We start from the raw sequence: 14,931 nt of genomic DNA, 5'->3' as shown, positions 1-14,931 counted from the left end.
TAACTGACAAATACAAAGGAATTGTCCTTGCCAATTTTTAAAAAATTACTTTCCTTCCATAATTCTGGCAAGATACCCACCCAAAGACAAATTTAGAAACAGGATTCTGCAAATCAGAGGTTGACTCCAGGGTTGACCTGCAAATAGAGGTTGACTCCAGCTATATATGGTGGCCTAGTGGAGGCAATGTAGCAAGTCAGAATAGCCTGATGTTTGTAGATTTCAACGATGGCTTTTGAGATTGAAGGTGAATGGACAGTGAGATAGCAGAGGATTGAAGAAGGAAAGTTGGCAGATGGTAGAGAGTGGAAGGTGGATGGCTAATGTTTTTAGGCTCATCTGTGTCTCGTGCTGTTGCTGTGAATCCCTCAGTGTCTCCTGGCCTGCTCATGTGGACTATGACCCTCCATGAAGCAATCCAGTTAACCTTGAACTTTTGCCAAGAATCTGAAACTCCTTCTAAACACCTCGGAACTGCTGGGACTAGTTCTTTTGGCATCAGGTTGGCAGCTGCTAAACGTAGTACACCTTTATATCTGTTGGTTATTGCCTGTGGAGTAAACCCTTGAGGCAATCTTTTTTTTCTTAAGTGCTTTTTGCTTCTAATTGGCTGACTGAACCCCCTAGTACTTTACTGACTTTCAACGCTTATCACTGTACCCTTAGGCTATGAAACAAAACTACATCTTCAACCCATTCTCAGAACTCTATTCTTATCTCCAGGTCTTTAATGAAATTTGTCTCTCCCTCAAGCCTATTTCTGTTTAGGCTTTTCCATTCTTCCAAGTTTGGGATATGGGGTCTGCAACATTTATCTTCTGTTTTCCACTATGAATTCTTACTAATCTTAGGCTCATAGCATCTCCTTTCCTTGACTCAGCTTCGTTCATTGAAGACATCGGCTCACAGTTCTCCCCTACACTGCTACTTCAGCATCCATGGGAACAGCCATAGCTTGAGGAACTTAGTTCCTTGACCTTCCATGGCAAAGTCGTTTACTTCAGTCCCCACTTCTGTGGCCACACTGGGGACATTCTCAACACCTGGAATAGCTCTACTTCTGAAATCACAGAGACAATACCCTCACTGCTTCACTTTGTGTTTTGAGAGTTAGTTTCTCCCACTATGTCACCCTTTCTGAGACCCTCTCCATCCCATTCCCTTTCTCCACAGTTAACAGTCCTTTCTTCCTCTACTCATTATTTTAGTTTCTGTGATTTTTTATTTCAACTTCACTCTTATCAGATTCTCTATTCTCATGCTCTGTTCTCCTGTTATACCAGCCTGGGAAAGACACTGTGTGTTTGTCTTCTCTGAACCTAAGTCTGGTCTGTTGAAGACCTTTGGAGAGTGGTGCAGAACCAAGTGGATAGTGGCTGGCGCTGATTCAGAGGCTTCAACTTCAGCTGAGCTTTTCCTCTATTTCTTTAATCACTTCTGTTCTCTCTCCATTTCTGCCACATAGTCATTGAAACTTCTTCCTCCTCAAATTTTTGACCATCCCCCGCCTCCTACCTTTCTTCTCGTTCTTGAAAGGTGGTTTTGCTTTCTATACCACAGAAAAAATAAAATTCATTTTTTTTGGGGGGGGGGATGTCCCCAACTACACACAAGCAAGCTTTAAACACCCACATTTCCACTCATCCTTCCTTCTTCTTCCTTTTACAAAGCGTGCTTATAAGATCTCTCCATCTGAAATTAATCCTATCTCCTTTTACTTTTTCCTCTATCTTCATCTTCTCCTTTCCTATTTGCATTTAAACACAAACAAAACTTTCCTATTTGAAAAAATATAGTGCCTCTCTCCCTGAATCCATTCAGTCCCCAGTCTATCTCTCTTATTCATAACCTAAACTTTCTGAAGATTGTCTATTCTGGCAGTCTCCCTCCTTTCACTCTCCAGTCTCTGGAATCTGGCCCCAAATCCTCCCACTGCATTGTACTGAAACTCATTTGCCATGTTCACCAGTGACTTCCTTGGCACTCTATCCAATGGATACTTTTAAATCCTTAGATTACATATTGTCAGAAGCTTTTGATACTGTTCTCTATATTCTTTTTCCTGAAATATTGTTTTTCTTTGTTTCTATGATTCTATATTCTGAGTTCCCTGTTATATCTAGCTACTTTTTCTCGATTTTCTTTGCAGGATCTCCCTCTATCCAATTCATAAAGATTGGTAGTGTTTAGGTTTTAGTTTTTTCTTTACTAGGTTCCTTTCTGTTCTGTCCCTACATACTCCTTGAACCATTTCATGTATGCTCATGGATTCAGATGTCATTTATATGTAAGCCTCAGATCCATGTCCTTAGCCCAGGAATTATCTTCTGAGCTCTGACCAATATGTGCAATGTCTACCAGCCACATACACACTTCCATGTCCTATAGATATCTCACACTCAATCTGCCCAATGCTGGACTTAACACTTTCTCTGTAAAGCCTGTTTATTCTCCTCCTTTTTCTTACTCAGTGAACGATACCACCATCCATTCAGGTATCCAAAGCAGTAAAATGATCCTCAACCTTTTACCTTTAAACATCCACATCTTAAGTCATCTCCCACATATCTCTTGAATGTGTCCACTCCATTCCTACTGTCATTGGCTCAGTTCCAGCCATCCTCATCCCTCACTGTACTCTTGTAATAGTCTTCTAACAGGTTTCTCTGTTACTGCCAGTCCCACCTACCTACTATCCCTCTACCATGCTGAAATTAGGGTGATTTCTGTAAAATGGGAATATGATCTTGTCATTTTTCCTTCTTTATTTTTTGGTTTCAGTTTTCCTCCTCTTACTTTAAGGATATTTAAAACAAATTTCTAAAATTATGGTAAAACATATATAACATAAAATTTATCATTCTAACCATTGTCAAGTGTACGATTCAGTGGCATGAAGTCCATTCACATTGTGGTGCAACCATCACCATCATTCGTCTTCAAATTTTTTTTCGTCTTGCATAATTGAAACTCTGTACCCATTAAACATTAATTCCTCATTCCCTTTCTTGGCCCTCCCTCTCCCAGTCCCTGGCAACCACCATTCTAATTTCTTTCTATATACATTTGGTTACTCTATGTATTTCAGATGAGTGGAATCATACAGTATTTTTTTCTTTTGTGACTGGCTAATTTCAGTTATAATGTCTTCAAGGTTTATCCATGTTGCAGCAGATGTAGCAATGTATCAGAATTTCCTTCCTTTTTAAAAGGCTGAATGTATATACTACATTTTGTTTATGCATTTGTCTATCAAGGGACATTTGGGTTGCTTCACCTTTTGACTATTGTGAATAATGCTGCTATAAATATGAGCATATTTATACATATATATATATGTATGTATGTTTGTGTCCCAGCTTTCACTTCTTTAGGTTTGTACCAGAAGTGGAATTGTTGGATCATAACATATTTCTATTTTAATTTTTGGAGGAACTGCCATACTGTTTTCCATACCAGCTGCACCATTTTACATTCCCACCAGTGGTGCACAAGAGTTCCAATTTCTCTACATCCTCATTAACACTTGTTAATATTCTGTACATTAATCCCTCATCAGATTTGCAAATATCTCCTTCCATTCTGTGGACTTTTTTTTTTTTTTTTTTTTTTTTGAGACGGAGTATCGCTGTGTCGCCCAGGCTGGAGTGCAGTGGTGTGATGTCGGCTCACTGCAACCTCCGCCTCCTGGGTTCATGCCATTCTCCTGCCTCAGCCTCCCAAGTAGTTGGGACTACAGGTGCCCACCACCACACCCGGCTAATTTTCTGTGTGTGTTTTTAGTAGAGACAGGGTTTCACCGTGTTAGGCGGGATGGTCTCGATCTCCTGACCTCGTGATCTGCCTGCCTCGGCCTCCCAAAGTGCTGGGATTACAAGCGTGAGCCAATGCACCCAGCCTGTGTGGATTGTCTTTTTACTGATGAGAGTATTCTTTGATGCACAAAGGTTTTTTTATTCTGATGCAGCCGAATTGTCTACTTTTTCCTTGTCGTTTTGGTGTCATGTCCAAGAAATCACTGCCAAATCCAATGTCGTGAAGCGATTCTTCTAAGTTTTCTTCTACGAGTTTTATAGTTTAAGACCTTACAGTTACATCTTCGATCAATTTTGAGATAATTTTGTATATGATGTTTTTAGGTAAAGGTCCAACTGCATTTTTTTCCGCATATGGACATTTAGTTTCCCCAGCATCATTTGTTGAAAATAAATTGTTAAGGTCACTATAGTTTTGTAGTAAGTTCTGAAATCAAGAAGTGTGAGTACTCCAACTTTGTTCTTTAATTTCAAGATTGTTTTGGCTATTTATGACCCCTTGGGGTTCCTTGTTAATTTCAGGATGGAATTCTGCCATTTCTTAGCATAAAACTTTTCAGTGGAGGTCAGTTGCTTTTGACACCCAAACTCCTGCCCTTTTATAGGGTCCTTTAAGATATACCACCTGCTTATCACCTCAGCTTCTTCTCTAGACTGGCTCCAATCCCCTTTATCCAAACCTACTCATCGACCTCTCAGAACCATTTTCACTGCTTCCAATAGCTATGCTCTCTTGTCTCAGGCCTTTGTATGTGACCTGCTTTTTGCCCGGCATTCTTTGCCTGGCATTTCTTCTTCCTTCACATTTCAGCTTCCACATCCCTTCCATACCCTCCGTGAGAAAATTAGTTGGTGCTTTATGTTCTCACTGAGGACTGCCATTCTTAGCACCGTCTCCACTACACGGTAAGTGCTTGGCTTGGACACCCCCCAGCCTGTGGCGAATGGATGTCTTGGTCACATTTGTGCTTAGCACACCACTTTTCATGTAGTAAACCATCTGTGAATGTTGGTTTCAAGAGTTGTTGGAAGATTCCTTTACTGGTATTCTTCCAAAGGATAGTTTTCTGGAGTGTGGGAAGAATCAACAGCACAGGGGTTGGAAGCACATGAATAATGAAAGGTGTTTACTGGATCCTGCCTCGCATTACTCCACTCGCCCACATTAGCAATCAAATCTGTAATCATTTCATTCCAGTGTTTCTCCGAGACCTCTGAGGGGTTAAGGCAGCAGTCCTGGGCATCCGGCTCATTTAGAAGGAGGGTACGGAAGTGTGAGGATCTACTTCAGTAATCAGAGGATATTGGAGGAGACCCACCTTGTGTCTTTGGTTATTCAACGCACACCTTAGACCTCACAACACTAGCAGAAGCGCCCCAGAAAGCTCCTCTTGCGGGAGCGCGCGCCAGCTTCCGGGTCCAGCCCCAGAAGGAACAGATGACCGGAAATGGAACCTGCGCGGGCCCGTTGCTTAGCAACAAACGCTGCCCGGACGCTAGACGGCTCTGGTGCGGAGGGAGCTGAGACCGCTGCAAGTCCCGGGGCCCTGCCTCTATCGTCCTAGGGGTTCCGCGGGCAGGAGCGACCCAGAAGCGCCGGTGAGGCCGGTGAGGTCAGCGCGTCCTCGCAGCCATGAGCAGTGAGCAGGTGAGAGGGCTGCTCTTTGCCAGGCTCGCCGCCGCCGCGACGCTTCCCATGCGTTTCGGAAGTGGTGGAAGCCCCTCCTGCCTAGCGAACTCCCCAGCTGTGACTCCGCGGTGTACAGCTTACTTCACCCCACTTGTGGCCTGGGTTACTGAGCGCTTTCCGCGAATGCCCTTATAAGTTCCCTTCCCAGCTGTTTGCCCTTGGTCGTCATAACAACCAAACCTAGCAGCCTAGCGGCGCGCCAGCAGGGGGAGCCACAGCCCAGAGCACCCCCAGAGTGCTAATGGGGGTGTGCTTGGGTGAGAGGCGGCTCTGCGAGGAGTTGCAGTGGGTTTGGGTTCTAAGGTGGGAATCGAAGCCAACTCCTAGCCGTGTGACTTTGGACAAATCTCTTAGTCTTTGTAAGCCTTAGTTCTCCCACCTCTTATGCAGAGCGGGGGAAACATCAGAACAACTTTTCTTCTTTTTGAGGTTGTTGTCAATTTCAAATTAGATACCATGCCATACCATAACTATACAATATTATACTATACATGAAAGGCCTTGGTAAGTGACATATGGCACTTCTTAAGATGATATTCCATGGTATGTGATAAAAGATGCACTTTGCAATAGCTGCTTTTCTTTCTCTTTTTTCTCGTTTTTTTTCCTTTCTGTCTTTCTCTCCTTTTTCTTCTAAGAATTCTTTCTTTATTGAACTTAAGAGCCACTAACAGAAAGGCAGAACAATGGTCAGTCGTCTTAATATCAGCACAGAATGGGAAGATATTAAACGTGGTCATTATTCTGGCTAGCTAGAAAATAACTCTAGCTTTCTACGTAGTGATGAATAAGGAAAAGGACTCTATAAACCTCCTGGAAGAAAAACAGTTGTTTTTAAGCCTGCAAATTTCATTTAGCTTTTAAACAATATTAAACGGTAATTATTTCTTTTTTATTGCTTTATAATGCTTTTTTCGGTAGTATTAGAATTTATTGTGGAAACAGTATTAAAACGGATTTAGTCTCCTATCCATTGAGTTGTACATTACTAACAGAACTATGTGAAGATCCTGATTGGTTAGTTCATCAAATAAGTAATTAATACCTGAAATGCTCAAGAAAATTTGGTTTGAACCTTTTTAAAAAAATAAGTATAATTTAAGAACTAAGAAATGGACACTGATTCATATGCTAAAGTATAATTAGTATTGGTATTAATAATAAAAGAGTAAATGAGCAAGCAAAAAACAAAAAGAATTCAGATACAAGTAACCAAAAACACTGAGCAATTGTTTAATAGATCTTACTAGTTTTTTTCTACATGATATTAATGTAATCAGATTTAAAAAATAACATTTGTTATTGTCACCATTATTATATATTGAGCAGCTTCTTTGCTTGTTGCCCAAATTAGTCTTCGGCCAGATCTTGAACCATATCCTACGTTGTTAGAGTTTAAAATACACTTTTACCACATTTCCAATGGTATTTCTCAATAGCTGTTTTTCACAATTCCCCTAACTTACCCATCTACAACTAAAAAGTATCCACAAAAAACCCACCAGCCGTTAAGTTCTAAATTTTGCTTCATCTTTATAAAAGTGATGTTGGGAAATGACACCCTAGTCTCTCACTCCCCCTCCAGAAAGGTTGTGATTTATTGAAGAGGCAGCGGGATCTTAAAAGAATGGACATGATTTCCATTTTCCACTTACTATTTTTGAACAGCAGAGGGCCCTCTATCACTGTTTTGGTTGATTTGTAATTTAAAAACTAATCTTGAGAATTTCATTTATGCTAATTTAGAGTGTAGCTTTCCTTTGGAAGGATGAAAGTTTTTGTATTTTAACCTAAAACAAACAGAATGGATTAAACTTCTGGAAATGCCATTTTTTATGTGACATTTACTTGTATATTCATTCAGTTTGAGAAAGTGAGCAGGTGGTAAAATCGTATTTGCTGAAGGAGATTTTAACATATTCATCTCATTAGTGGAAGGTTGAGAGTGACATGGAATTTTTCAGGAATAGCAGTCTGGGCTTTTCTCTTAAATTAGGCATTTAGAAGAAATGTAAATCTTTTGCAATTGCTCATTTCATTTTTAAAGTGAGTTAAAACTTTAAAAGGCATTTTTAGTATCAGTTGAAAAACTTTGAGAGGTTTACAGGCACAAATATCCGAAGACCAGGAAGCTCCCCACGGATATACTACAGATTGTGGGCAGAGAAGAGGAAAAAGCTGTCAGTCTTTTTCTACCCCAGCACTTTTTCTAGTTATGGAATCAAGTAATTTGTGTTTATATGATGTGATGCTCATTCCATTTTCCTTCATCATGTTTTTGAAATGTCATTGCTTAAAAAGGGGAAAGAATGAAAAAAGTTGGATATGAGACCAACAGCATGGTGATAACTTTAACAACCAGAACTCAAACATGTGACAACTGACAACTGTATTTAAATCAGTACTACTAAATTTTGAGAGGTTATTGTTGATTTAACCAGACACATTTATAGATTCTAGTCATTTGATCAGGAGGATTAATACTTGGGCTATCCCAGGTTTATGACATCTCTTCCAGCAGTCAAGTAGGTGAAAATCAGTGAAGTAAAAACAAAATGCAAAGCCAGACTATTTAAGGAAGACCCAGACTCCTTAGCAATTTTAATTTTAGAATGTAAAATTATATTAGGATCCCAACAGAAAACAGATGGCATACTCAAAAGGACTTAACTGAAGAACATTTATAAAAAGACCATTTGTAGAGGTGTTGGTAAGGTTAAAAACTAATCTTGAGAATTTCATTTATGCTAATTTAGAGAGTAGTTTTCCTTTGGAAGCATGAAAGGTAAGGTTAAGGGAACCACGAGGGATGAAGAGACACTCAAGGATTAACAGCAGTAGGACAGTAGGATGCCATTACCATGGCTAGGCCTGATGGGTCATTGAAACTGAACATTATTCTCAGACCCTGATGAGTGCTAGACACTTGGAATGGTAGCTTCCTGACAGGAGCTGAGGTCTGGAAGAATTCAGCCACTATCAGAACAACAGGGAACAGGGAAGACTAGGAAAGAAATATCCTAAACTTTCTGTCCTCCTGCTCTTCAGTCTCCTCCTGGTGCCTTTTTTGGATAATTCCTATTAGAAGTCAGAGAACTGAAGGCACAGATGATGTCCATCTGTAGAATTCAGCCTCCCAGGCACAGAGCAGGAAGAAGAGGGTAAAGAATTGATCTGAGGCAGAGCACAACCATCACAGACGTTATTATAAATGGATGCAGTCTTCATAGTTCCCTGTCCATAAATCAGTTGGATTAACAGTTGTTGAGTTCCTATGATGAATTTTTCATTTAAAATATTTATATACCTAAGAATAAGTCTAAAAAAGACATATGACACCCTTATGAAGACTACTACAAAATGTTTCTGAAGGATATGCTCCCAGAATCTGAATAAGTAAAGAAATACATTGTGCTCAAAAGAGAGAAGAGTCAGTATTCAATGTGTTTCTATCATTGTCCTAAACAATTTCATGCAGTGTAGATCCTAAATTTCACATGGTAGAAAAAAGGTCAAGATTGTTTATGATAATTTTTAAGAAAGGTAAAGTGGAGGGAATTGCCCTACAGATATCAAGACCTATCAGGAATCATAGTAAATTAGGCAATATAATACAAATTTTTTTACAGATAGTAAACCAATGGAATTAAAGGGACAAAACAGAGATGCACATATATATTTATGTTACATATACACATGTATGTATATATGAGATACATGCCTAAGAACTGTGTGTGTTTATACTAAAATACATGCCCAAGGAGTTCGCTGAGAAATCTTTTGTAATAGAGAAACATTGGAAATAAGTTAAATGTTCATTCGCTAGAGAATGGAATGGATACATTGTACTGTGCTCACAGAGTACTATACAGCTGTGAAAATCATTGAGAAATGTATTAATGGGGATACATTTCAAAAATATATTAAAAAGCATGTTGCAGAAGGATACAAATTGTGTGATGGCATTTATATAAAATTTAAAATCATGTAGTAACAATATCTTAGGTTGTTTGACAATCATATGTAGTAATAAGTGTAGTAAAAATTTGCATAGGAATGATAAACACAAAATTCCAGGATGGCAAAGAGTTGGGTTGAAGATACATAAGTGTTCATGATGCTATTTTCTGTATGTTTGAAATATTTCCTAATTTTAAAGAGAATAAGACGTGAGTAAATATAGATAGTCTGCACAGACAATGTTGGTACAGGAAACAGATAAATTAATTGGGTGATAATTGGAGTGAAAAGCACAATTAAAGAAGGTTTTGTTTTTCTTTTTCTTTTTTATTATTTATTTATTTATTTATTTATTTATTTATTTATTTATTTTGAGACGGAGTCTCGCTCTGTCACCTAGGCTGGAGTGCAGTGGCACGATCTTGGCTCACTGCATCTTCCACCTCCTGGGTTCACGCCATTCTCCTGCCTCAGCCTCCTGAGTAGCTGGGACTACAGGCACCCGCCACTACGCCCAGCTAATTTTTGTATTTTTGGTAGAGATGGGATTTCACCATATTGGCCAGGCTGGTCTCAAATTCCTGACGTTATGATCCGCCTGCCTCAGCCTCCCAAAGTGCTGCGATTACAGGCATGAGCCACTGCGCCTGGCCTCCTTTCTTTTTAAAAATAAACATTCTTGGAGCTTCCAGATAGCTGAACAGAAAATCTTGAGCCAGGAGGCATGGCAGCCAAACCCAAGCTCTACTACTTTCATGTCAGGGGCAGGGTGGAGTCAGTCCTCTGGCTGCTGGCTGCATCTGGAATAGAGTTTGAAGAAGAATTTATTGAAACAAGATAATAATATGAAAAGTTGCAGAAGGATAGACGCCTGCATTTTGGCCAAGTGCCTTTGGTTGAAATTGATGGAATGATGCTGACACTGACTACAGCCATCCTCAGCTATCTTGCTCCTAAGTACAATGTCTGTGGAAAGGACCTGAAGGAGAGAGTCGGGATCAACATGTGTGCTGAGGGCACCCTGGACCTGATGATGATGATGGCGCTGGCCCACTGAGGAAAAAGAGGAGAACCTTGCTCAGTTGTGAAGAAAGCTAAAACCCAGTACTTGGCCATCTTTGAAAAGATTTTGAAAGACCATGGAGAGGATCTTCTTGTTGGCAACAAATTCAGTTGGGCAGACATACAACTGTTAGAAGCTGTTCTAATAGTAGAAGAACTCAATGCTTCTGTTCTTTCTGACATCCCTCTGTTGAAGGCGTTTTAAACAGGAATCAGCAACATCCCCAGAATTAAGAAATTCCTGCAACCTGGGAGTCAGAGGAAGCCACTCCCTGATACCCAATATGTTGAACTAGTTAGAAACATTCTGCAGTTCTAGTGGCAGCAGGTCACATGATGGCAAGAATTAACGATCCAACCACAGTATCAGCACATGCCTTCTGTGGTGGATAATAGAAGCAAACTGTAGATCCTAGGAGGAAAGTGTCTGAAAAGAACCAACCTGGCCAGGCGTGGTGGCTTATGCCTGTAATCCCAGCACTTTGGGAGGCTGAGGCGGGCGGATCACCTGAGGTCAGGAGTTCGAGACCAGCCTGGCTAACATAGCGAAACCCCATCTGTACTCAAAATACAAAAATTAGCCAGTGTGGTGGCACACGCCTGTAATCCTAGCTACTCGGGAGGCTTAGGCAGGAGAATAGCTTGAACCCAGGAGGTGGAGGTTGCAGTGAGCCGAGATTGCGCCACTGCACTACAGCCTGGGTGATGGAATGAGACTCTGTGTCAAACAAACAAAAAACAGAAACGAAACCATGCTGCCATTAACAGCAAATGTTGATTAAATATAACATTAAAACAAAAATAAAAATAAACATTCTTTATTTGAATGTTGATGGGAGTTCTGTAGCATAAAGGGAGGCATTGCTAATTCAAGGAAGAAGGGGGATTATCAGAAAAGCACTGTCTTCAATAAAGTGAAAGGAGATGGAGGGATTGGCCTGTGATCGTAGGGGCGATAGTGTCCCCAACTGCTTGTAGATGAAGGATAGAAGAACAATGAAGGTGTGATCATAAGTAGGTCTGTAGATTTAGTTACAGGAGGATGGAGGCATTCTCAAGTACTAAAATGATGATGTGTGAGAAACTCTGGAGATAGGTCATTACAAAACTTAGGACACCAAATTTATTAGAAAATCTCAAAAGTTTTCAATGTCTGAGATTACTAATCATGCACTTAAAGTGAATCCAATAGGACTGGAGATGTGATTTTCCTCAGTAATATATACCTACTTGGGTACAAGCATAGAGAAGGTAAGTAGTTGAATTCCAATGGGATTATGGTTTAGTTAAGTATGTGCCAGAGGGAGTTGAGGGTATTTGATAGGGTGTAGTTGTGACTATGGACTGTAGAATCTAAATTGGGCAAGGAGGAAGAGAAGATATGAGGGAGCAGATGGATACTGAGAAGGAGCTTAGATATTAGAGGTCTCAGTCAAAACAAAGAAATATAGGAGGGCATCAGATCGTACTTGCTGGGAGCAAAGGATGTGGTGGTCAGAGAAAAGAATGTTTTAAAAGCAAGATTTCACAAGAGCTGCCATATTTAGTGATAAGATCCTAGAGGGGTTGCCATGAAAGTCGTTGGCAGAGATGAAGTGGAAGACAAGGTTACAGATGAGGAGGTTAAGCAACTAAGAGACTAGGCTGTTAGGTAGATTTAGTCACATGTATATTTTTAAGTCACTGAGACTGATGACCAAGAGTAGAAGCTCTTTTTATTGTAAGTAAGTACGATGGAACTCAAACTTCAAAAAATAAAACAGATTTTTTTATGGTTTACTGAACTGGGAAATCCAAGAGAATGGACATCAGAATAGATTCAGGTATGTAATGGACACATGATATAATAAGGATTCTTTCTCCTTTCCTCTTCCCTTTCTTTCTTGATTCCCCATTCTTTCTTTTTCTCCACCCCGATCTCTCTTTCCACTCTCCACTTTCTTTCCAGTTCCTTAGACCATGGTTACAGTAATAATGGATATTGTGAGATGTTGGATCCAGGATATATGTTCTAGGTAAAGCTCAAAGGGTTTATTACTGAATTAAATGTGTGATATGAGAAAAAGGGAGGAATCAAGGATGGTACCAGGGATTTTAGCTTAAATAATGGTGTTAATGGTGATGCCATTTACTGAGTTTAAGAAAATATGGGGAAGTTCTGGTAGGGTTTGTGGGAGTTTATTGATCAAACAATATTTTGGACACATTAAGTTAGAGATGTCTATTTGACCTCTGAGTGGAGAGAGCAAAAATCAAATATAGGAGTGGGTAACTTAGGATAAAGGTTAATACTGGGGAGATAAATTTGGGAGATTCCAGTATATGGGTAATATTTAAAATATTTGGGCTGGATGGGGTCAATTAGAAAGGAAACATACCTGAGGATTGAGGGATGTCTGTCACACGAAGATCAGAAAATGAGAAGGAACAGGAGAAATAAGATCAAGAGATCTATTATACATCATGATGACTAGACTTCATAAAAATATATCCTTGAAAACTGCTATTAGAGTAGATTTTAAGTGCTCGTACCACAAAAAATAAGTATGTGGGGTAATGCATATGTTAATTAGCTTGATTTAGCCATTCTACGATTTATACATATATCAAAACACCACATTGTATACCATAAATGTATACAATTTTTATTTGTAAATTTAAAACTGAACTTTAAAAAATGAGAATGAATTGGCAATGAAAAGTGTAAGTGTTCACAGAGTTAGGAAGAGTATAAAATATATAATCATTCTGGAAATTGAGTGAAGACAGTATTCAGGAAGGAGACAGTGATCAACTGTGTCAAAATACTGTTAAAAGATTGAGTAAAATGAGGCCTGAGAATTTACCACAGGACTTGGCATTGTGGAGGTAATCAGAGCTCTTGATGAGAGTGGTATGCAAGGAATAAATACCTCACTGGAGAACATTCTGGAGAAATTGGGAGCAGAAAAATCGGGCAATTGCTAGAGGGAATATAGGATTAAGGCTGATACTTTTTCTGATGGGATTTTAACATGTTTGCATACTAGTGAAAATAATAGGGAGAGAACAAAAGGCACGTTAGAGAGAGTTTCAAATTGCTGCAGCAAAAACAATGTCCTTTAGTAGTTGACTGAAAAATGTATTAAAGGCCAAGTGATAGAAATAAAAGTAAATACCACCTTGGCCTCTATAAGGGAAACAACACCAGAGATAAGCAGAAAATCTTTAGACTGAGAGAGAAAAGAGATTATCTGTGAATGGAGGACATATACATTGAAAATAAACCTCATTATTTTGGAAAAGAGAGTTTGGGGGATAATGGACAGACTGCAAGTAGATATTTTGAATACTCTGCTCCAAGCCATCTCTCTTTATTGAATGGAAACGTAGTTTTTTTGTTTGTTTGTTTTTGTTTTTCTTTTTTTTGAGACAGTGTCTCTGTTGCCCAGGCTGGAGTGCAGTGGCGCAATCTCGGCTCACTGCAAGCTCTGCCTCCTGGGTTCACACCATTCTCCTGCCTCAGCCTCCTGAGTAGCTGGGACTACAGGCGCCTGCCACCACACCCGGCTAATTGTTTTTTGTATTTTTAGTACAGACGGGGTTTCACCATGTTAGCCAGGATGGTTTCGATCTCCTGACCTCGTGATCCACCCACCTCGGCCTCCCAAAGTGCTGGGATTACAGGCATGAGCCGCTGCGCCCAGCCAGAAACATAGTTTTAATATTAACCAGAATGTTAAGAGAGCAGAGACTCTCTGCTCGAAGAGAAGAGCCATCCCTTCCCCAAAGCCTTTAGATTTAAGACCTCACGGGAGAAGGTGTGGCTGTGGCCCAGTGGGTGGACAAACATTTGCTGAGGAGATGCAGGTCTGGGCTAGGAGGAGAAAACCACCTGCTGGGATCCTGAAAGTTTGAAAGGAAGTCTCCCTCTGTGATGTAAGTGAAACTTGTGGAAAGCTGCCCACAGGGATGCTGGCGAAACTTGCTGGAGGGTGTCTGCCTCTGAGTTAGCCTCACACCACAGATTGACAAGGTTGCTGACTGCTGGCAGCCACACCATGGGAGCTATGAGAAAAAGCACTGGAATCAGGAAGAAAGCCTCGTCCTCTTACAGTGCTTCTTGGCACCCATGATAATATGCTGGTTGTCAAAGGAGAAATGTTATAATGTCCTGTTACATATCCCAAAGGAGGGCAAAAAAGGCAGATTTGGAGCTGAGGCAATAAATTGACAACTGGCCAGAAGCACAACTCATATTATCTGCTTTATAGATCAAATTGTCATTTTCAACAAATGCTTCCTCTCACTTAGACAAAACTTCTACCATGGAATTATTCTCTACTGCAAAGGAGATTAGCCCCTTTCTCTTAAGGTTACTGCTAAGAGGTTCAAATGTTACTTATGGCAGCTTGCGGGGGGAAA

At 40.1% G+C, this 14,931-nt stretch overlaps 1 protein-coding gene and 1 pseudogene across 1 annotated transcript in view; both read left to right on the top strand.

The window, feature by feature from the left end:
• Positions 1–5,098: 5,098 nt before the first annotated feature.
• The window catches only part of DNAH7 (dynein axonemal heavy chain 7), a 331,737-nt gene continuing 321,904 nt past the window's right edge, over positions 5,099–14,931 (top strand). Inside the window, exon 1 of the mRNA XM_004032984.5 lies at positions 5,099–5,463. Coding sequence (XP_004033032.4) covers positions 5,449–5,463 — 15 coding nt within the window. The 5' untranslated portion in view covers positions 5,099–5,448. The remainder of the gene's footprint in view (positions 5,464–14,931) is intronic.
• On the top strand, positions 10,190–10,846 carry LOC129531926 (glutathione S-transferase A4-like; annotated as a pseudogene).

Source organism: Gorilla gorilla, chromosome 11 (assembly GCF_029281585.2).
Source record: "Gorilla gorilla gorilla isolate KB3781 chromosome 11, NHGRI_mGorGor1-v2.1_pri, whole genome shotgun sequence".
Taxonomy (NCBI): domain Eukaryota; kingdom Metazoa; phylum Chordata; class Mammalia; order Primates; family Hominidae; genus Gorilla; species Gorilla gorilla.
The sequence above is the reverse complement of the archived record's forward strand: the minus strand, read 5'-3'. Positions and strand labels throughout refer to the sequence as shown.